Source organism: Tamandua tetradactyla, chromosome 15 (genome assembly GCF_023851605.1).
Source record: "Tamandua tetradactyla isolate mTamTet1 chromosome 15, mTamTet1.pri, whole genome shotgun sequence".
Classification (NCBI taxonomy): Eukaryota; Metazoa; Chordata; class Mammalia; order Pilosa; family Myrmecophagidae; genus Tamandua; species Tamandua tetradactyla.
In genome coordinates this window covers 28,013,345-28,036,073 of record NC_135341.1, presented here as the reverse complement: position 1 = coordinate 28,036,073, position 22,729 = coordinate 28,013,345, and the positions used below count along the sequence as shown (strand labels likewise).

The window sequence follows — 22,729 nt, the reverse complement described above, 5'->3', positions numbered from 1 at the left end:
ATGCACCCAGGTTGCCACAGTGGACGCCCTCTGACCACTTACCAAGGGCCCCCGGGGACCACAGGACGGTGACCGCCACTTGGTCGTGGCAAGCGTACTGGCTGATGGTGATGTTCTGGGCATCGGCAATCACGTGCTTTCCCACCGGGTTCAAGTACGTGGTGCAGTCTGGAGAGTTGGAAGAACAAACAGCTAAATTCAAAAATACGTTCTTATTTCCAAGTCCATTTTCTCAAATTACACACAGCATGCGTGGAGATGGCCAAATCCATCCTGCTTAAAGACGTGTGTTTCAAAAGCCCAAATACAACCTCAGAAATCGACTGTTTGGAAAAATATAAGAATGCTTCCGAGGGATTTTTGTTTTTTTCTTGCATGGGCAGGTACCAGGAATCGAACCAGGTCTCGGGCATGGCAGGCGAGAATTCTGCCTGCTGAGTCACTGTGGCCCGCCCTTCCAAGGGATTTTTATCACTCCCTCTCCCTCAGGTTAAATTCCAGGACAGTTTTAGGAGGATTATGTAAGATCTGAAGTTGTTAACTATTAGGACCTTTTACCTAAACTAATTATTATTTACATGGATTCAACCAGTTTTCAGTATTAGAGAGTGATCTGAAACAATGGTTAAACAAGAAACAAAAGACGAGTCACAAGGTAGCAGCTTTAAGCCGTGCATTTGCCCAGTCCGTTTCTTTCTTCGCTTTTAGAACAAAACTGGGGGGTAGGGACATGAAGTTAACGTGAAGATGTGAGCGCATTCACAGCAAGACTGTTGATCTCAATTAGTATCTGCAAAAGGTAATGGCATGGACATCTGTTAACAACCTTGGGACCGAGAGATAAGCTAGGTCCCCTCAGTGTTAATGAGCATGGTTCAAAGGAAAAACTTTCATTCAGTTTTTTGAAACTGAAATGTTTGATGAATAACGTGTCATCAAAAACACCCACAAATCCCAACAAGACCCACACTGCTTCAAAAACAGGTCACCTGATTCTTTGATTTTGTCAGAGAGTATTACTCACTGCGACCCATCAGTGCCGCCCCAACCATGAGAGCAGCCGCGCCACCTGTGTTGCTATGTACACCTTCAAAGTTTGCACGACGCTGAAAAGCTCCCAGAAGCTTCCAGCCAATGGAGCGGGGACTTTAGAGACTCACCATAGGCCCTCCTAGCCTCACATGCAGGCAGAAGCATCAACCTTCCTGGCAGGCACCAACTCATAATTCTTAAGCTCCTTCATCTCTATTTCGTTCTCAATGAGTAAATCAAATACTCTAAGGTCTTCAGTTCCATCAAATGTCCAAACCTGCCCATTACACCTCTGAAGTCAAGTTGCTTTTCTCTGAGATGAAGCTTTCAGGAGCATTTTCTAGGAAGCTCTGTGAGTCTGCACTTAACTTTTCCCCAGTAAAATGTACTCCATGTTTCCCATTTTTAAGACTGAGTGTTCACTGGAGATGTTTGAAAACCACAAAAAATATATATAAGAAAAATTTAAAAGTCACCCGTAACCTCTTACTGCTATTAACAGAGGTAACTGCTATTAACATTCTAACGGGTTCCCTCCAAAACTCTTCAACTGCACAGAATGTAACTGATCCATTTTTTCTTTTTTTATTAAAGAATAAGATACACTAAAATGCAACCCCCTCCTTTTATTTTATTTTTTTTTAAGGAAATTTACCGAGTACACATGCAAAAAAGGAGCACACGGACACTCTCAAAAGAGGATAGAGGGAAGAGGCCACCCCCTCTTTTTCAACTACATCCTCCTGCGGCCTTGTGTCTTACTTTCTTGCCTAACCACACGAGGAACTCTTGTGGAACCTCTGGAACCTCCATCAGCTCCCAAAACAGTCACACTTACATTTTAATGCTACTTCTTTTGAAAGGATGTTAATAATTAATAAAAATGAATTTTGCTTCTGATGAAAATTCACTATCAAAGTAATCAATATATGTTCTCTGGGTACAAAAGATAATTTTAGAATAGGAAAAAGTAAAAAAACATTTGGTTTAGCACTGACTTTTTGCAAATGCGGAAACTTCAGCTGAGAGAGGTCAGCTGGCCGACTCAGGACCCCACAGTGACCAGCCCCAGGGTCAGGGCCAGAAGGGAGTCTCATAGTAGCTCATGCTGTCTCTCACCACTACCATCAATGCACAGCTTATGGCTAAAATAAGTTTTTAATCAGAGGCATTCAGCCTGCAAAAATCTTGGCTGGGATCAATTTCCCAATATAAAGGAAAGACAAGATCCCAACATACTTGTAAAGTTCAAATATTTTCATTTATTGAGGACTATAATGAAAGAGAAGCCCTTGACTTAAACAGCTTTAGGAAAAGATGCAAAACAAGAGCAAAACAGGATTTTTCAATACGTCCATTCCTAATGCCAGAATTAGCACTCTCCAGGTTTCTGTAAACACAATTATGCAAACATGAAGTCTAAGAATTAAGAAAATGCATTATAATCTACTCAGGAATACCCCCTCTGAGCCAAAAGGAAAAATGTGGAATGCAAAGTGAAAGAAGGCAGGGAGATAGATGAAGTTCAGTCTTGACTTACTGGCAAGACATTTTCTTTCTTTAGAATATTAAATGACAAGGGAATAGGAAAAAGATTTTACCATTTAATAATTTCAGTGAAAACGTATTAATTGGTTCTTACCTATTTCAGAAAGAAATAGTTAACTGAGCAACATCAGGGACTTCCTTGTATAGAAGAAAAAATAGCTTTTTCCATGGAAAACACTGAATAAGTCCTTACACTGCCTGCATCCAATTATTAGCAAGTTTAAAGTTTTGGATTCTGTTTACGAATTCCCAAAAGACATTTTGCCAAAACGCAACAGAGCTTTACATATCTCAGGAATCAGTGGGAGCTGTGAATTAAATACCTAAGAATTAAAAAGAAAGTAATAACCAAAAGACAGCCACAGGCAAGTAGCCTCATGAAGAAAACAGTAAGATCCTTTTAAGCTTTATAGGTATAGATCCTCTTCCACAACGCCGCATATTAAATTAGTGATGCAAATGCTTGTTTGCAGCTGACCGGAAAATTTTGTACTCTTGAATGTAATATAAGACCTGCCAGGACCAAGAGTGCATATCAGAAATTAACTGTGTAACTCAAAATAAGAAACCTTAACACATGTCTTCACTTAGCTGAATCAAGTATCACAGACTTGCAAATCTTTCCTTAGCATCACTGCAGTTACCAAGGACATGCATATGCTACTAATGGGAAATGTCTGCGTTTCATACGTAAATCTTTACTGGTTAACTTAAAATACCAGTGACCATGACTGTGGGTGTGAATTTGACACACATATTTGTTTCCTAAAATTATTAAATTGTATACAAGACCTCAAAAACCCTGTTTTAATAGTTTATCAGGGGAAGGCTTATTGTAAAGTTGCCTGAATTGTACACCAGTCACATCTGTTCCTGAGTTGTAACTGTTATTTCTAAATTCTGAGATGCTGAGCTCTTTGTGTATAACCTGGTGGGTCCCTGGAACTTCGGTAACTGTGCAACACCTGAGATGCAGAGCTCGAGTTCTGCAGCTGTGAAAGTCAGCATTATCCCATAAGCAAGTGTTAAAAAAGGTAACAAAGAAATCAGACTTCAGTTAGAGATATGAAGGAAGCAGATCTGGTTAGGACTAAGGTAAATCAGACTAAAGGATAAAGGATGATACTGTCTTTTAAAACTTCAATTTCTATATGAGACCAAAGGAAGAGATGCTTGTTTGTCATTATTATTCGTTAATTATTAGCTAATTAACTTGTATGGTCAGTTTATTCGAACACTATAAATACGGGGAATCTTGAATAGAGAGTGAGATCTTATTGGTTTGTACAGGTTAGTGTGATGCCCTGATACATTCCAGAGTAATTTCGGCAAAAAATAAAAAGCTGCCTTGAGTGACTGAGGAAAATGTGGAAATACTAAACTTCCCCACCTGGGGAATTCCAAATATTCTCACAAGCATTGGTGACTACCAATTGAATATGCTGAGCCCTCAATTTGGGCCTTGCCCTTATGAAACGTTCCTTCAAAGGAGAAGCTAAGCCTACTTAAAATAATGCTTAAGAGTCACCCCCAGAGAACCTCATTCTTGAAGCCAACTTGGCAGGTGAACCCACTGCCTTTCCCCCACCCCCACGTGTGACTTGACTCCCGGGAGCACAAAATTTTCCTGGCAATGTGGGATAGGGCTCCTGGGGATGAGCCTGGCCCTGGCATTGTGGGATTTGAGAAAGCCTTCTTCACCAAAAGGGGGAAGAGAAGTGAAACAAAATAAAGTTTCAGCAGCTGAGAGATTTCCGAGTCTAGGTCATTCTGGAGGTTATTTTCAGTAGTATACAGAAACCCTATTTTAGCCTTTAGTGGATTAGAAGAGCTAGAAGGAAGTACCTGAAACTGCTGAACTGTTTTCCAGTAGCCTTGATGCTTGAAGACAATCGTATGACTATTTAGCTTTTACAGTGTGACCATATGATTGTGAAAACCTTGTGGCTGACATTCCTTTTATCCAGTGGATGGATAGATGAGTAAAAAATAAGAACAAAAAATAAATAACTAATAGGAGGGGTTAAGGGGCATGGGATGTTTGGGGTGTTCTTTTCTACTCATTTTTATATTCATTCTTATATTTATTTGTTTGGAGTAATGAAATGTTCAGAAATTATAGTGATAAATGCACAACTACATGATGATACTGTGAACCACTGATTGTATACTTTGGATGATTATATGGTATGTGACTAAATATCAAAAAAATCACATTTAAGAAAGCAAACAAACTTGGCTTTAGCAGGTGACCTTTCCAGAGGCCACAATGCGACCTACTCCCCTTACACTAAGTTATACCCTGTCCAAGAGATGAATCAAAATGTCAAGAGTTGCTACATTTGGGTCAAGCCCCTTCTTGCCAATATTTTTACTAACAAACTATGGCTCCTACTATGGCTGAAACCTTACAGTTCTATATAACTACCTTTTTAATAAATGGAAGCAGCTGCTTAGAGGAAGTGCTATATGTTTAATCAGAAAAGAATGTACCTAGTCCTGTGTAAAACAATTCAACCAGAAAGAACTACATTTTCTTTAGCAAAAGATCAGAAGAAGGTGTTTCTATTCTAACTTCAGTTGGAATGACTTCTAATATTAATATAGATCAATTACTGAGCGCACACCATAAGTCAGCCACTATGTCAAGCAGCTATAAGCATTACCTCACTTAAACCTCAAAATGATTTTAGGAGGGAGAAACAATTTTATCTTCTATGATGAGGAAAAACAAGGTTCAGAAATGTTAAATCACTCGCCATGGCTCACATGGCTGGTGGGTGGTGTGGTTGGAACCCAGGCATTAGAGATGGCCAACTGGAGACCCCTGGGCCAATCGGCAATACTGCAACACAGATCCACTTGGCCCACTCCGGATTTGTGAAAATTGCGAAGTAACTACTAATATTAAAAAAGAAGTTCACATGAAAATGCAACCTTCCCACTTTTCTTGGAAAACATAACAACTGGCAACAGTTGTTTCTGTGAATTCCTTCAAGAATACAACACATCTGGACTATGCAGTTTGCCACAGTCCCCACCATTCCCTAGTGTCCTGCACTTGGACGCTCATTTGCCCCCTGCCAGGCCCTACAGATACCTGCATTTCTTCTGAAGGACACAGCTATGTCCTGAGGAACTCAGGGGAAGTCTCTATACACAACTTCTCTGAACTCTGACATTTGTCCTGCTCAAGCTCCCAAATACCTGACTGGCTTAATTAAGACTGTCCTGCTTTAGCCTCATTGACAAACCTGAGCTGGTTCAGAACATTCTTCAACCACAGGCCCTGCAGTATTCTTGATTAAGCACCACTGTGTAAGCTTTAGATTACTGAAAGGGCTCCATTCTTGGGCAGCCAAACTAGTTACTTACTGTCGTATCTGAAGGTGATGTTGTACAGCCCGCTGTTTCTGCTGGCCGGCCCCACTCCCTGTGGGAAAACAAGAGAACACACTATGGAGTGAAGCCAATCTGCTTTTCTAGCACAAAGCCCCACAAAGTCGAAACGCACGCATCATGGAAGAGATCCAGTGACATGCCAGCCACCAGACGATGCCACTCTTCCCACCCGCTGCATGGCCCCCGATGCCAAATGCCCTCCAGCCCAGGGGATTCCTAACTGCCAGGGTGTGGGGATCATAAGCACTCACTTCCCCTAAGACAATGGGAGCAGGCTGCTCTGTGCTTGGGGTTAAATAATAATTCATTAACAATAAAATTGGGAGACAGACCAAGAGCTGCCAGCTGGAGTCCTTCCAGTTGGATCTACTTTGAGCACTGATTGGTTATAAAATTCACCTACCAGACGCTCTCATGCGAAAGCACTATTAAGCCACAACAGATAGGCAATTCTTCAAAACCCAGGAATAGTTTTCTCATTCCAAGACCAGCAGTGAATGGGAGAATAACTCATTACTTCTAACGAGAAAATTCTTCACTGCTTCCATACCTATGTTTGTAATACATAGCATAGGTCATTAAAAAAAAAAGAAAAAAAAAGACTTTAAAAGGTCTAACTCTATCTTCATGCCTTTGTGGCTTAATATTAGTCATCAGTGCTCTGAAGAGCGGGAACGACAACTCTGCCAAACTTCCCACCCGAATTACAGCGTCCACAGCAGGAGCACCAGAATCCTCCCACTGACTCTGCCTTTTCCTAACCTACCATTTACCCATCACGTGAAGAGCTGCTACAGATCCGCCAACCCCAAATCTGATTTGTTTCTGTAATAATCTGCAAGTATGCCATTCAGCATTATTTGCAGAATCCGACTAAAATATGTTAACTCGGAAATGCCAAGTGATGGGGAAATACTCTAACCATACAGCTGAAATTTCCACTCAACAAGCAAGATGTGGGGAAAACCATATGCTAGCGCCTGGAGTTTGATGGGAAACTGACACGGAGGCACCGTGGAACAGCATGTGCCACACTTCTGACGGGGACCAGGGTAGCAGGTACGAGCCCATACAGCCACGGGCCGTGTGCAGGATGTTCACGCTGCTGATCCCGAAGTCAGTCACACCCACCAAAACTGCATCTCTTGAGATGAGATACCCATGGTCCTAGGGATTGCACGGCTGTGCCAAAAGGGAGAAACAGACACACACACAAGGTGCGCTAACTAAAGTGAGGATTAAGCATTAACACAAAACCTAACTCAACATGGCACATCTTCTATCGTCTTTTTTTTTTTTTCTTTTGCATGGGCAGGCACCGGGAATCGAATCCGCGTCTCTGGCACAGCAGGCAAGAACTCTGCCTGCTGAGCCAACGGTCGGTCGCACTGCCCTAATTCTTTTTTTTTTTTTTTTTTCATGGTCAGGCACTGGCTTCTATCCTCTCTTGCCCACATACACAGGAGTCAGAATCCCTCACCTGATTTCAAACACTTTGGAAACTGCTGCCTTAATAAACTCCTAAAGAGCTTCCACAACGCCTTAGGGTTGAGGCCACAGTCTGCGCCCAGTCTCCAAATGGCGAAGACCAGACTAAAATAACAAGAGAAGGAAGACAATCCAATCCCCCACAACCCTTTGGCAATGCCCTAGACTGACATTCAAGACCCCAAAACCCTAGGGACAACAGCTGGAGAAATGAATTCACTCACCATGTATTATGAGTCAGACATTACACCAGGAAGGCTGCTGAACAATACAGCCAGCCGTCTGCCCACGTGTAATGAAATAGCATGGCATTCTACTCTTTCAAAGAAGAGTAACCAGGTTCCTGGATCACACCCCAGCGTATACAGAAAATTGCAAATTCCACCTTCATCCTTCAAGAATTCCCAGTTTAGAGGGCAAAAACAAGGGTGAAAGAGTCAACTACAAAAAAAGCATACAATATATGCCGCTGAGTCAGGCTAAAAAATAAGGACATGGACTATACATACCAGGAGCTTAAAACAGGGAAGGACAACTGGGACTACAAGGGTGAGCAAAAAACAGCATTGTAGGAGGGAAACAAAAAATGGAATTTACTGGCTAAGGTAAGAACCTTAATCTTTCTATCCTCCAGCTGGTGACCAACAGCAAGCTCCTCTCCCCAGCCTCAACAGACTCACTGTTTTTTTCGTTTGTTTGTTTCAAAGATTGTGCACAACTTTCCTTGGAGCAAGGAGGGTGGATATTAAAGGGAACCACACGAAACTGTAGAGGCAGCACTTTTCACAGATGAAACTCATTTTTTTTAATCGCATGGGCTGAGGCACCCAGGAACTCTGGTGACCAATCACTTGACCTTACTTGTGGGACTTCTGACAGCTTTTGGTTTTGTTCTTGTTCCCCCTGTATTTCTACTGCAACATGTTTTTAACAGATATTGATTGGGCACTTGCAACGGGAAATGCACTGGGGACAGGAATCCAAGACAGTGAGATGTGCTCATGGTAAAGAAGAACCTAACAGAAGAACCAACTGCCTCCTGTGATGCAGGTGAAGACCCTCCGAGAAGGGCCCGTGAGCTGGCCTCAGCGGACAGCCAGGCTTGTGTGCGGCCTCCATGCACTGCCCACTTGAAGTCTCCACCTGACTGAAGCCCCAGCTGGGCCAGGCACCCAGCAATGAACCAGACATGATCCTGACCTCAAGGAGCTTTGGCCACCGAGGTCATCTGCCGACATGCAAATCTGCTCTCACCTCCCTGCTCCAGACCCTTCACTGGCTCCCCATCACCCCAGGCCATTTGTGACATGGCCCCTGCCCACCTTTCTCAGCCATGTTTGCCCACCCCCAAATCCTGTTCAGCGCCTACACCCGAGCACTTCTGTATTCCCAGACTGCCCTTCTCCTCGCACTCCCCATGAAGCCCTTCCTCTCAGTCACTCCAGCAATGGGCCTCCCATCTTAGCCCAGCTCCTACCACCCTGTGTCCTGACACAGTCTTCCCGTGCACTTCCTTTACAGAAGCACAGCAATCTATACCACAGTTTGTACAGCATGGTACTTCTGCTTATGGGGATACAAAGTTGTCATTCTGATTCCACTGAAAATCAGACACCATAAGACCGTGTGACCAACCAAGGCTGGTCATGGAACTTGGACGCAAAAGATGACTTTTCAGGTACTTTCTTAATGTGTGCCATGAACACTTCATTCTTGCAAGTCCTCAAGTCCACAGCTTCTCCGTACATAACATCAAACAGATGCTCAGCGAGGCAGGCAGTCCTTGCTCGGCTCACAAGCAATGCTTTCAGCTAGCCCAGAGCCCTCAGAAACCACCTTATAAACACCATGCCAAGGCTAGCCTACAAAGACCTACTATTTTCTTTATACTTTGTGACAGGCAGAATAACAGCTCTCCAAAATGTCTCTATTCTAATCGCCAGAACCTGTAAATACGTTACCTGACGGGGCAAAAGGGACTTTGCAGAACTGATTATGTTCTGAGTTGGGGATATCATCCTGGATGATTCAGGTGGCCCAATGTCATCACAAAGATTCTTCTAAGAGAGAGGCAACAGGATCCGAGAGAAAAAGATTTGAATATGTTACACTACCAGTTTTGAAGATAGAAGAAAGTGCTGTAAGTCACCTGTTGAAGGGGGCCTCTGGAAAGGCAAGGAAGCTGGAAAAGGTAAGGAACAGAGGGTGTGAGGGTAGTTCAGTGTTAGAATTCTCACCAGCCATGCAGGAGACCCAGGTTCAATTCCTGGCCTATGCACTTCCCAAACAAAGAAACCAACAAAAACAAACAAACAGAAAATGCAAGAAATGGTGCTGCAATAATGGGATGCTCTCATGGAAAAAGACTGAAATGTGACCCTGCCAAACAGCATACAAATAAAAAAGTCAGGAACAGATCCTCCCCCTAGAGCCTCCAGAAGGAACCAGCCCTGTGAACACCTTGATTTAAGATCCATTTTGGGCTTCCAACCTCCAGAACCGAATGATAATAAATGTGTTGTTTTAAGCCACTTACGTTTGTGGTATTTTCTTAAGTAGCAAGAAATAGAAAATTAATACACAAATATAATTTCAGTTGTAATATGAATGAAATAGTGTCACACACATGGTATATGCTGTCATTTCCCCCCTCCCACATCCAGAACAGAACTGAACACTTATCACTATGTCCTCTCCTATTTTTCGGGCAAATGTATAACACTGATCTATCAGAGCTGCTGCGTGAAACTCTGCCATCCTAGAAACAGGCCTCTGAGTGCTAGCCTAGAATTTATCAGGAGTAGAGGAGTTGCTAGGAGTATGGACTTCGGGGTTATGCAGATGCCAGTTTGAATCTGTATTCTCCCACTGTACTGCTGTGTGGCTCTTGGCAAGGTTCTGAACCTCTCTGAGCCTCACTTTTCTGAACTACAAAGTGTGAATAAAACTTTCTGGAAAGGCCTGCTGTGGGGGTTAAGTGACATGACATATACCAAGCACTTGGCATCTGACTCAGAATAAACTCAGAAATGGTTGTCATCATTCCTGAGAAGATCATGTCCTAACAAACAAGGTGAAGGTTCGTTTCCTATAGGGAAAGTTACAAGGGGATACATGAGGGAGACAGGGAAGGCTTTCAAGGAAGTGGCATCTCCCATGTCTCATCTATCTCCAGCATGAAGAACACTGCGGGTATTCTGGGAGATGAGGCCAGATGAATAGACAGACAGGTCAGATGAATGGACAGACAGGTCAGAGAAGGGTGACGAAGGCCCTAACACACCTAGGAATGTGTGTCAACAGTTGTGAAAGGGGGCTGGGCCCCTAGTGGCTCCACCTCTGATGCATGCAGAGGTTGCCCCAGAGCGGGGGGCTGAAGGCAGCGGGGCCAGGAGGGCAGCACCGCCCCTCCCGACCTCCACCCGCACCCCACAGGACTGGCACACAGTCAGTCCTAGATAAATATTCATTTTCTGCCTGAATAAATGAGTGAATGATGAAGCCAGGTAACGAATACTGAGAACCCACGAACACCTGGCGTGGTGTTACGCTGTAATTGAAGAACTTTAGAATCAGTACCCGTAACTAAGAAAACACAGATGAGGCAACTTTCAAAGCTGGTAGAAATCCATTTTGTCCAATAAAATCTTTTCTTCAAGGAAACACTCTTCAAGCTTTTTGCTACTACACAGTTTTGATATTTAATGAGCTGACAATTAAGAATACTTGTTTGCTGCTTGCTACTTAAAAACTATAAATGCCAACGCTATGGCCTTGGGGTGCCGCGTTCTTAGTTAATTAGCTGCCCCCATGTGCTGCACGGAAGGGCAGCTTCTAATTTGTTCCAATGCTAGCTCAGAGGCCAGCCCCGGGTGCTCAGAGTTCTCCATGAAATTAGTTGGCCCTTGGTATGTAGGGACAGAAGAAGCAAATGGGAACATAATGGAAAAAACATCTTTTACTCAGGAAGGGGGATGGGGAGGATAAGCCTTAAGTGCTCCAAAAGAATAAAATTCAAAAGGCAAAAACCCACACCATGCTCCGGACATATGGCAAAAGGCAAAGGTCTGGACACAAAGACAACCATGGGGCCGGATTCCACACAGAGCAGCCTGGAGATTTGGAGCCATTCGAAGACCCTGAGTGACATTTCTAATCCAGTTCCAAAACAGCTTAACTATTATTTTGGGAAAGCGCATTTTGAAGAGGGCTACACTCAGTGTAGTGGCCCTTTTCCAAAGGGAAAGCAGGACAGAAGGTACAGGTTTCCAACCAATTAAAAGGAACGTTCAGGATACTTGCATTGTCTTAGTGGACAGAGCTGGGATAAAAACTGAAAAGCATTCGTCAGAAAGACTAGGAGGTGAGTTTTTAAAAGGTACATCTGGTAAGTACTTAAAACTCAGACCAATTCATATTTCCTACTCTCCATAACATTTTCTCCACTTTGGACTTCCAGTGCGTAAATCTGATAAAAGGACAGCAGCCAGCTCTGTGAAGCTCGGCGTCCAGAGCAGGACTAGCATTTTTGCCTCGGACCAATGACAAGGTAAGGACAAGAGGAGGCAGAATGTGAGATCATCTCACTCTGCAAGTAGATTGTTTCATAAATGAAGACAGATCCCACTGGCTTCAATTCAAAACCTTTAACTTAAAAAAAAAAAAATTAGTGGGCAAGGGCAGAGAAAGCCCAGGTGATGTAAGCAGAGGAGAATGCTGGTGAACCCAACACAGGAGGAGAATAAATCACAAAGCCCATCTGGGCCTGGAGCTATTGAAGATGATATCCAGTCCACCTAGAGGCAACCAGCTTCAGGCACAAAGGATGCCTGTGGTCTGATATAGGGGGTGAGGTGTTGGTTGTCTAGCAGGGAACACACAAACTCTGGAGGAGGGCTGGTGGGTTCCCACCAGCAATTACCACGTCGGCCCAAAAAGAGCCAGGGATCTTAAGCTAATTAGGGAGATTTGCTCCAGAAGGTAGGAACTCACTGCTGCACGGCACTGCCTGTGCACCAGACCAAAGCCGTAATCATGATTCATCTCTGACATGCTGCTAATCAGCACACACATGTTCCTAATTTCACGCTCCCCAAAGGAAGGCTGAAGGGACAATTGTTTCTGAGCTCCAGCATGGGGCCGCCCGATGCCAAGTAACCATGTGTCTTGCTTATCAAACTGAAAGCTCTGAAGTTTTCATCCAGGCTTCCTTTCACCAGCCCCACCAGCCCCCATCCCCGAAATCCATTCGCAAAAGAAAAAGATTCGTTAGGACATTTATGAGTTGTTTCTCAGACAGCAACTCCTCTAAATAAATGGCAATGTCCTTCCCTGCCCTGGACTTTAGGTGTTCTTATGGCTTTGCAGCTGGAACACATACATGCAGTTAAAGCCCAAAGATAGGGACACACACATAGAAAAGCTGACGATTTTCCTGTGTTTAAAAAACAAAGCAAAACAAAGCTCTGCAGCCTCCTTGGTTTTCACAAAGCCTAAGCCCAAGTTCTTTTTCCAATTAGTCTGTAAAGGATCTGGACAGTGTGTTCTCCTGTGGCTGATACTCACAAACAGACAGGATTGTTCCATTTCTCCAATTCTGAAAATGTTAAAAGCAAGCTATAAAACATGCCTCTGGATGGAAAAGCCAGCCCTTCCCCTCGCTGCACACACCACTCCCAGCCACTCAAATGAGAACCGTATGTTAGAGAATCAGCATCTTTAAGTTAACAGTCAACCCATCTGTAGTTTTTAAAACATCCACCAACAACTCAGAGGCACAGATTAGCTGGTTTTCTGTAAATAACGGGTAAAAAGAAGAAGCAAACAACCACCCCACCCAAACACCCTTCAGAACATTAGCTACCAGCTTGGTCTCACTCCACTATTAAAGGTAAATTTAAAAGATTTCACTGCAGAGGCCCAAGAAAGCATCTGGGGGGGGGGGGGCACAAAATAGTGATTAGACAATAGAGGAAAACTTCAAGCCCTAAGCACAACTGTTATGCCTAAACTGAGAGGAAATGTTCGGATCAAAACAAGAGTACTAATAAAAAGCCTTAGGACCACACAAGGAGCAGCGCCCTGAACTGTGCTGACTTCAAATATGGTTTCCGAGGCCTGGGAATGGAGTCTCCAAATACTGTATCACATCTGGAATTCTGCTTTTACAGCACAAAATGCCTCCAGAAATGGAAGACTGTGACGTTGCCATGGGGACTCAGCCTCCTCGAGCCAGGCAGGTCCCCAGCGCGCCCCACACATGTGCTTCCTTTAAGGTGGATTTTACATTTTTGAAAATTATGAAAGGCTGTGCTTAGGTTTTAGCGCTAATCGAAACATCACAGGATATGCTAGAAAGCAAGGCAACCCCTTCTGTCAGCCTATTAAGTCTGTCCACATGGTGGTCTTAGACAGAAAAACCTCCTTAAAATAACAGTGGGAAACAGCAAGTCAACATTAGACCCCTTTTCAAAAACTACTCATGGTCATCCCCACCCCCCATTCCTAGGATGGAGATGGTTCTCCAGCATCCGTTTTACACTCTCCTGTTCTTTGGCTGCAAAAATCCCCGTGACTCACCCTAGGCCCAAAGCTGCCTCCCACGGGTGGCCCAGGGGAGGGGGCTCCCCTGCCGCCCCCCAGGCTCAGCCCTCACAGACCTTGTCTTTGCTGGAACTGGGTCACTAATCCCACTCCCACAGAGCCACGGCCGACCAAGTGAAGGGTCTTCTCTTTCAACTGCTGCTGATGTTGCTGTTGTGAAGGGGAGAGGGATGCTAGACACCTAGGAGAATTCTGTGAACATTTCTTACCCAATTCTCCTAGAAACCTTTCTTACTTAATTTTGGGGGTTCCTGGATCTTGCGAAGGCCACTCAGGGGCCTCTGGCGGGTTCATAGGCCCCAGGTTCAAAGCTATGTTTAAAAACCAAGAATCCGGAGACTCCATTTATAATGAGGGGTGCAGTGGGCTTCCTTACTTCCCCAGGACGCAACCCCTCCAAATCACCCCTCCAGATGTGGAGTCAGGTATCACCCCCACGTAACCCCTTGAGGGTTGGCAGGTGCACTCACCGGCAAAGTCACTCCTTATTCTGCCGTATCCCCACGGCTGGCTCAAAACTAGTGGTCCCCACCCTTCTCTCTCCCCCAGGAGCATTCTCCCATCAGTTTTGACTAGAATGTTCCAAACCAAAGCAACAGGGATCCAGCTAATCTCTCCACAGCCTTTTCTGCAAGGTCTAGCTCTCCCCAGATGTGTTTCTGGGTAGGGAGGGGTGGATGGTGAATGTGCCAGTCCGGAGGTGAAGCAGCCGTGACCTAACCACGGATGAGCAGATCTCGGGATCGGGCCTCCCAGTTCGCGGGCCTGCTCCGGCTCAGGGACGACACGGGAAATCCACTCAGCATATGTGACCTCGTGCCTAAACCACTTCCATCCACTCACTCAGCTACGACATACTGAAATATCCTGAGCTGCAATGGGTTTCTGACTGCCTTAAGTGTGTACCCACGCGCAAAAAAAAAAAAAAAAAACAACACCAGGAAGTCAGCAGGGCCCTCTCCAGGTGTTAACACTTAGCTCATCCCGCCCAGCTCTGGGAGCCGGACACAGCAATTAGGCCCTTCCCGGACTGGGCGCCTTTGTCCCCCAGTACCATCATTAGTGTCTGACTTCCTGCACAACAGGGCCTCCCAGGGGGCAATCACTGGCTGACCGGGGCAGGCATTAGACTTCCTTTGTCAAAGACCCTCAAATGTTAACAAGCATGTGAACAAGCTTCTCTTCCCCCCACCTCAGCAGCTCCTCCAGTCCACCAAATGCTGGCAGGGCAACTCTCAGCAGTCTTCCTTCTCTGGAGTCGTGGGAATCTGATCAGTCTTCAGAGAAATACGGTCCCCATGCCAAAGAAGCAGAAATGCCTTTCTGCAGAAAGGGCTTCCAGACCCAATTCTCTGGAGGTGTTCTGCTACAGAGTTCACCTGTACTGATGGGCACTGTACGAAACATCCTGAGGCTTTCAAACATCACACTGGTCAGGTCTGAAAATGAGGGCGTGGGGGGGGGTGAGTTGCTATACAGCTGCAATCTCACCATCACAACCCCTTTCTCAGCAATACTATCACCACCAGGACCAAAATCACTAAACACACCCTCCCAACAGAGGGTCTGACCTTTTTATTTGGAGGCCCACACGCCTGAGAATTTGATGAATGCAATGGCACTTGCAGGCACACACGAATTTGTACACAGGATTTCAGGAGGCTTCTGAACCCCTACAACCCAGCCATGGCCCCCCACCTGCCTGCCTTAGAGTCTCACTCCCCTAGACAGCTTAACAGCAGGTCTGCTGAATGGCACCAGGGGTGCAATAGGATCCAGGAGGTATGTGGTGATTAAAACCAAAACTCAAGTGGAGGGAGGGGTGATGGTTGGAGGTAAAATCTCAGTCTTATACAGAACATTCAAATGTAAGGTGTTATGCAGACAACTCAGTAATTGAAAGGTTTTTTCCAAGATGTTGTTACAAACTACGCAAAGCAGCAAAATAAAAGGTAACCATTTTTGGTGACACACACGAGCCTAAGAGAGACATTTGTCACTTCTCAGGTTACAGGCAACAACGGCCATCTCTGCAGTCAAGTTAGTTACATTGAACTAAGTTAAAAATAAACTAGCGTGGTGGATTCTTATTCCTTTTTGGGGGGGTGGGTCACTGAATGGGAGAGGGAAATAGAGTATGGACAAGACGGGCGGGACCACTGGTTTTCCCCACTCCTGCTCTAGGCACTCACTCCACCACCTTTGCAGCCTCTGGTGCTTGTGGTCAACACACAAAATTGAGTTAGGCTTTGGATACATTTTTATGTCTCTACCCAAGAGCCACTATGTGGAGGGGAGAAGAAGGGCTGGTGATCTAAAGCTCCAGTTTTCCAAAAGGAAGAATCATCGATAGCTTTGACTTCTACCCCAGACCAACGAAAACTCATTCAAGCTTCAAAAAGAAGATGTTCATACACAGGAAAGAAAGAACACCATCACTGACACGATGCCAAGTCCCCCACAAGTTTATTTTGATGAAGGTTATATTACAAGTTTCAAAGGGTAAATAATCTCACGGCTGGTTCTAAATTTCACTTTTTGCCAAATCTATTTTAAAATAATAAGCAACCAAAAGGATACAGTCAAACAATAATGATCCCTGTGACTTTCCATCTCCCCACTCCTTGGATGGAAGCCACCCATCGGCCATTATTGCTTAAATTATCAGCAATAAATCTAGACGAGTCTCTTTTCTAATTTCCCAGTGACACTGCACAGGATTCCCATTAAAGCCAGCACACACACACACAAAGGCACCGATTAAATCACTGTATGATTTAGACCAGGAAACAACTGTTTGCCAAGAAGCATTCTGCTTTATTTTCATTTCCTTCAACAGCTAAAAAGTTATTCTAAGGACACAGAATGATGCAAAAATAAAGCATCGATGTCTTGGTCAATTTTAGATTTAGAAAAAGCATCCCTTGTGGGTGAAGGAGGCAGTGCAAAATTCCCAGGAATGAAGGCTTCCCTGCACCCCCCTTTCTCCAGGAATTTTGCCATGGATTGTTGCAGAGAGGTAAACTAGAAAGCAAACGCGTCACGGGGCAGACAGTGCCATTGAAACAGCAGATAGGAGCAAATTTCAGAGGCCCTGATGGCTGGATACCTGTTCTTTTCCTATAAGGCTGAAGCATGCAAATGACAAACACAATCTTCCTCGACCCTAGAAGAAATCAATGCTCCCTTCACAAGGCTTCCCATGAAGAAATATTTACAAAACCAAAGGAATATGGTACAATTAAATTAGAAACTTGTAACATGGTCATGAAGTTAGCATGAAACAGAGGCTTACCAGAAAATAATAAAAACAGTGAATAAGTATTACTAGGGGGAAAAAAAATAGGCATTCCAAAGGTTCCAGCAGAAATGATTACAAGTTGAGAATGGAGAGTTGGGTCGACGTGAAGCCCAGCTGTTAGCAAGCAGCACTGCTTCACAGGACAAAAGAAATAAGTTCAAGGCCAAAGAAATTTAAGTACAACTATGAAAATCCTCCCCAATTCCCCTCAACATTTTGAAGACACTTCCAGACCATCTCTACTGCATGCATCTCATGCACTACAGTGTGACATAAATTAGGTCCTAATTTGCAGAACTTTCATTCCTAATATATCTCTACCAGCTATCAATACATGCAATCTGACAGAATGTGAGACCTCATGGGAGGAAATAACAAAAGGATTCTAATGACGGGAGGGTTAGGGCTTTTGGGCCAAATTCTTTCCAAGGGTCCCATGAGCGCCAATCATCTATTATACTCTGCAAAGGGAAAGCAGCAGCACTAAAGAGGTGTAAAGCAGACCTTTCACCTGTTCTAAAGCCAGTCCATGCACATGGAAGGCCACATGGCTGACATGTCGGCAGGGTTTCCCACAGTGTAGCACACACGTGTGCAAGTCCCTGGAGATCGCCCACTGACATAGCTATCTGAAATGCTGATCTGCAGGGTAACCAAACTACTGCAATTTACCTGTATGTTTTCCTTAAAAATTTACACAAATTTAGAGGATTTTATGACTAGTTGGCTGGTCTTATGTGAATAACAGAACTGTGTAAAATAAAATAAGGGAAACTGTCTAGCAAATCCAAGAAGCAGACTGACAAATGTCCTTCCTCCTGCCCAATAATCACATCACAGTGTGTGGAAACCTGAGGCTCCAATTCTTTCCAGAGAGCAGGGCAGGCCAGGGGAATGCCAACAGAAGCTGATTCCACAGAGCATATAGAAAAGATAAAACAACTGGCCAGTAAAAACTGCAAACTACACTTTGTGATTAAAATCATAATAAAGGTATAGTCAGAAAGATCTCCACAAACTTAGCCTGACTCTCTCTGTAAGCAAACGCAACAGGTGAACTCAATGCCCTCCCCCCTATGTGGGCCATGACTCCTAGGGGTATAAATCTCACTTGCAACATGGGACAGAAATCCTGGGACAAGCTGGGACCTGGCATCAAGAGATTGAGAAAGCCTTCTTAACCAAAAGGGAGAAGAGAGAAATGAGACAAAATAAAGTTTCAGTGGCTGAGAGATTTCAGAGTCAAGAAGTTATCCTGGAAGTTATTCTTATGCATTATACAGATATCCCTTTTTAGTTTATGATGCAATGGAGTGGGTGGAGGGAAGTACTTGAAACTGTTAAGCTGTGTTCCAGTATCCTAGATTCTTGAAGACTACTGTATAAAGATATAACATTTATAATGTGGCTGTGTGACTGTGAAAACCTTGTCTGATGTTCCTTTTATCCAGGGTATGGACAAATGAGTAAAAAATATGGATTTAAAAATAAATAAATAATGGGGGGACAAAGAGTTAAAATAAATTGGGTAGATGGCAACACTACTGTCAATGAGAAGGAGGGGTAAGGTGTATGGTGTGTATTTTTCTTTCTTTTTTCTTATTTCTTTTTCTGGAGTGATGCAAATCATCATGGTGATGAATACACAACTATGTGATGATATTGTGAACCACTGATTGTACACCGTGTATGGAATGCATATGTGTCAAGATTTCTCAATTTAAAAAAAAAACAAAACTTATGCTTGAAGGGTAAGGGGTTTCCTTTTGGAGTGATGCAAATATTTTGAAACTAAATAGAGATGATGGTTATACAACACAGTGAATGTACTAAATGCCATTGAAGTGTTCACTTCAAAATGTTTAATTTTATGTTATGTGAATTTCACCTCAATATATTAATTTTTTAAAAAAGCAATCAGGTCTAAAAACAATATTTAATTGTATCCTGACATTCTCTCCTCCCTTGTTAATTCATGAAAAACCTCAGCTGAGGCCCAGAATTTATCAACCAGAGGTCTGAAGAGCTTAAAATATACTTCACACTGAGAAGGTCATTTTGAGTGAGTAAGAATAAGGCTAAAACATGATGTCTGCCCAACGTGGAAAACAAGGGTAAAAGATACTAGAATACTAACATTGTAACTTATGTACCAAGTTATGCAATGGAGCTCCAGATGTATTAGAATTTCAGAGTTGAGGGAGTTGAATGAACAAAGGAAGGCCTGCTGGGGAAGTGTTTTAGGAGAGGGAGGTCTCCAGCTGGACCTCAGGCATGTCTAGCTTTGGGGTGGGTGGAGGGGAAGGGAAGACCATTTCAAGTAGACACAGACACATGACCTCATGGGACCAAGTGTACAGCCCGTGCATGGCACATGGGAGGTGTGTAGTAAATGACCAATCCTCCTTGGGGACTGTGGGGAGCATTCCTCATCAGCCAGAACCACAGCTTTGAGGAAGCGACCCAACACCTTCATTCATTCCCTGCTAAACACCCCAACAGGCCTAAAGATGGACATCATAGGTCCGGGATGGACAGATGGGCTCAGCTTTACCCACGGCACATGCTGGGGTCAAGCAAGATCTAAGCGGCAAAGTGTTCCTTATAGATGTGAGCGCATGCCTGGGTCCGGCAGACAGGGAAGGGTGTGATCCAGGTCAAGGTGGCAACGGGCTGGGGCTGGGGGTGGAGAAGGGAGAAGAAAAAGGCAATAAAACCTCGGCCTCAAAAGAGGAACAAAAAGGACCAGAAGGTGGAATCAAAGGGGCAAATCACTCCCAGACCCTAGAGAGTAGAAGTGCCACTAACAAACCTTAAAAGGCTGGCACCGAGGTACTACATGGCCTCTATTTTCAAGATGGCCTGGTCCCCTGCCCCTAATAGAGCTAGAAGGTATTTAAGAAGGAGGAAAGGGGAGTCCTGGTTACCATCCACTTGCAATTTTCACCTTCTCTCCTCCCCATAACTAAAATGTCACTAATTTTTGGTAATCAGGTGAGTTTCTTCACTAGCATTTCTCTAATTTTCCTTTGCTCCTTTCCTATCTGCACTGTCATGTCCTCACATGGAAATCACTGAATACTAAAGAGATGAGAAACACACTTGGAAAACAGGCTCTTTGTGAGTTTTTATCAACTCTTCATCAAAATTTCTAACAATCACAATCACTAAACATAGTCCATCATCACTGGCACTGGAAAAAGACACTGGAAAGATCTGGTTCACTGGTCAGTTCTTCATGGGTGTCATGGTCAGGGACATGTGTCAACTTGGCCAAATTGTGGTACCTGTTTATCTGGTTGGGCAAGGCTGGCCTGTCTGTTGCAACGAGGACATTTCATAGAATTAGATCATGATCACATCAGCTACATTCACAGCTGATTCCATTTCTAATCAGCCAAAGGGGAGTGTCTTCTACAATGAGTGATGCTTAATCTAATCACGGGAAGCCTTTTAAGCCTTTTAAGCCTCAAAGGAGACAGGTTCCATTCCTGCTTCAGCTGGTGAGCCTCTCCCGTGGAGTTCATCCAGACCATCCATCAGAGTCATGAGCTTTATAGCCTGCCCTGTGGATTTGGGACTCTGCGTTCTGCGGTCACGTGAGACACTTTTATAAATTTTATATTTGCAAGTGTTCCCGGTTGATTCTGTTTCTCTAGAGAACCCTAACTAATACAGTGGGCAAATTAGCATGCTGGGCACTGTGGAGGCAAAGCTATCCTCAAAGAGTTCAGGACCTTTCCAAGACAGCCCCCAGCATCTCCCCAAATCACAATGCTCCCGTGATCTGTTCAGCACTTTATGCTTGATCAACTGTTAAAAGAGTAAAAACTTTTTGCAGTTTTCAAAACAATGCTATCTGAAAAATGTAGAGGCAACCACAGTGAAACAAATGGTAGTTAATTCACTGGTAGTTAATTAGTTATTAATTTTTTAACCAAGTATTCCCAACCAACTGGTCTCCTAGCTAGCATTCGGAATAGTAATCTCCCAGAACTCAAGATGTGTAAAAGTTCAAAAGATTAGCTAGCACATAATTTATACAAACTCAAAATTATCAAATGAAATCTCAGTTTAAGAAAACCCTTTTTGGCCAAAGCTCATGAGAATGGTGAATTTTTTGTTAATTCTCAGACCATTCTGTTTTGGACATTATTCAATACTTGTCATTTCTTAAAGGTAGAATAATCCCTATTCAATATTGTATATTTGAAACTGTAATGAGATCATCTCCCTGGTTGATGTGATTTAGTTAAGAATGGTTGTTAAACTGGATTAGGGGATGACATGTCTCCACCCATTTGAGTGGGTCTTGATTAGTTTCTGAAGTCCTATAAAAGGAGAATGAGAGATTCAGAGAGACTCAGAGAGAGCAGAAAATGCTGCAGCACCATGAAACAGAGAGTCCACCAACCAGTGACCGTTGGAGATGAAGAAGGAAGATGCCTCCCGGGGAGTTTCATGAAATAGGAAGCCAGGAGAGAAAGCTAGCAGATGATGCCGTGTTCGCCATGTGCCCTTCCAGCTGAGAGAGAAGCCCTGACTGTGTTCGCCATGTGCCTTCTCACTTGAGAGAGAAACCCTGAACTTCATCGGCCTTCTTGAACCAAGGTATCTTTCCCTAGATGCCTTTGATTGGACATTTCTTTAGACTTGTTTTAACTGGGACATTTTCTCGGCCTTAGAACTGTAAACTAGCAGCTCATTAAATTCCCATTTTTAAAAGCCATTCCGTTTCTGGTATATTGCCTTCCAGCAGCTAGCAAACTAGAACAGTGGCTAACAACCTTCCTACCCAAAAGCAGAAAAAAGAAATAAAAGTGGAAGTATGGTGATTTCTGGAATCTAGTTTAACTCTGAAATGATGCAAACAGGAATATCACATCTCTAGAATTTATTTCCAGACACTCAGAACAGGGCTAGAGAAAGAAATATTCTTTCTCTACTACTACTACTGCATTGATCAAATACTTATCACCAACTAACATTTACTGGGTGCTAACAGAGCTTCTTCTTGAAGGTAACATTAATTCATAACATAATCTTTTAAGGCATAAAAAAAACTCTGCAAACACCAGCTTGAATAGAACTATGTCGTCTTACAAATTCCCCAAAGGAGCAATGCCTCTTTACCTCATCTCCAAAAGTGCAGCATTCACGCAATCCAGTTTCCGATTCTCCCCAAAGTAGAAGCACCCCAGCCAACACCCTAGTGTCTGATACTAAAGAAAGAGCAACTTCATTTCTTGCCAAACGGTAAGCTTCTAGAAGATTGGCCTCTCCAAGAAAACAAGCCCCATCCAATAAGGGGAACAGGCTCCACGGCAGGCCTCCAGGTGCCCAGATCTGCAACGT

At 43.8% G+C, this 22,729-nt stretch overlaps 1 protein-coding gene across 7 annotated transcripts in view; it reads right to left on the bottom strand.

Annotated features, from left to right (window-relative positions):
* The window catches only part of IL17RD (interleukin 17 receptor D), a 68,005-nt gene that overhangs the window by 22,854 nt on the left and 22,422 nt on the right, over window positions 1–22,729 (bottom strand). For 6 of the 7 annotated variants that reach the window (XR_013162719.1, XR_013162718.1, XR_013162720.1 and 3 more), the window contains exons 2-3: window positions 5,956–6,013; window positions 43–168 (exon numbers count right to left, since the gene is read on the bottom strand). Coding sequence is in view for 4 of the 7 variants with exons in the window: in XM_077128930.1 (XP_076985045.1) it covers window positions 43–168; window positions 5,956–6,013 (184 nt within the window). In the remaining 3 variants the exon portion in view is untranslated. Of the gene's footprint in view, window positions 1–42; window positions 169–5,955; window positions 6,016–22,729 lie in introns of those variants that run through there. The other variant, XM_077128933.1, reaches the window with a different exon arrangement.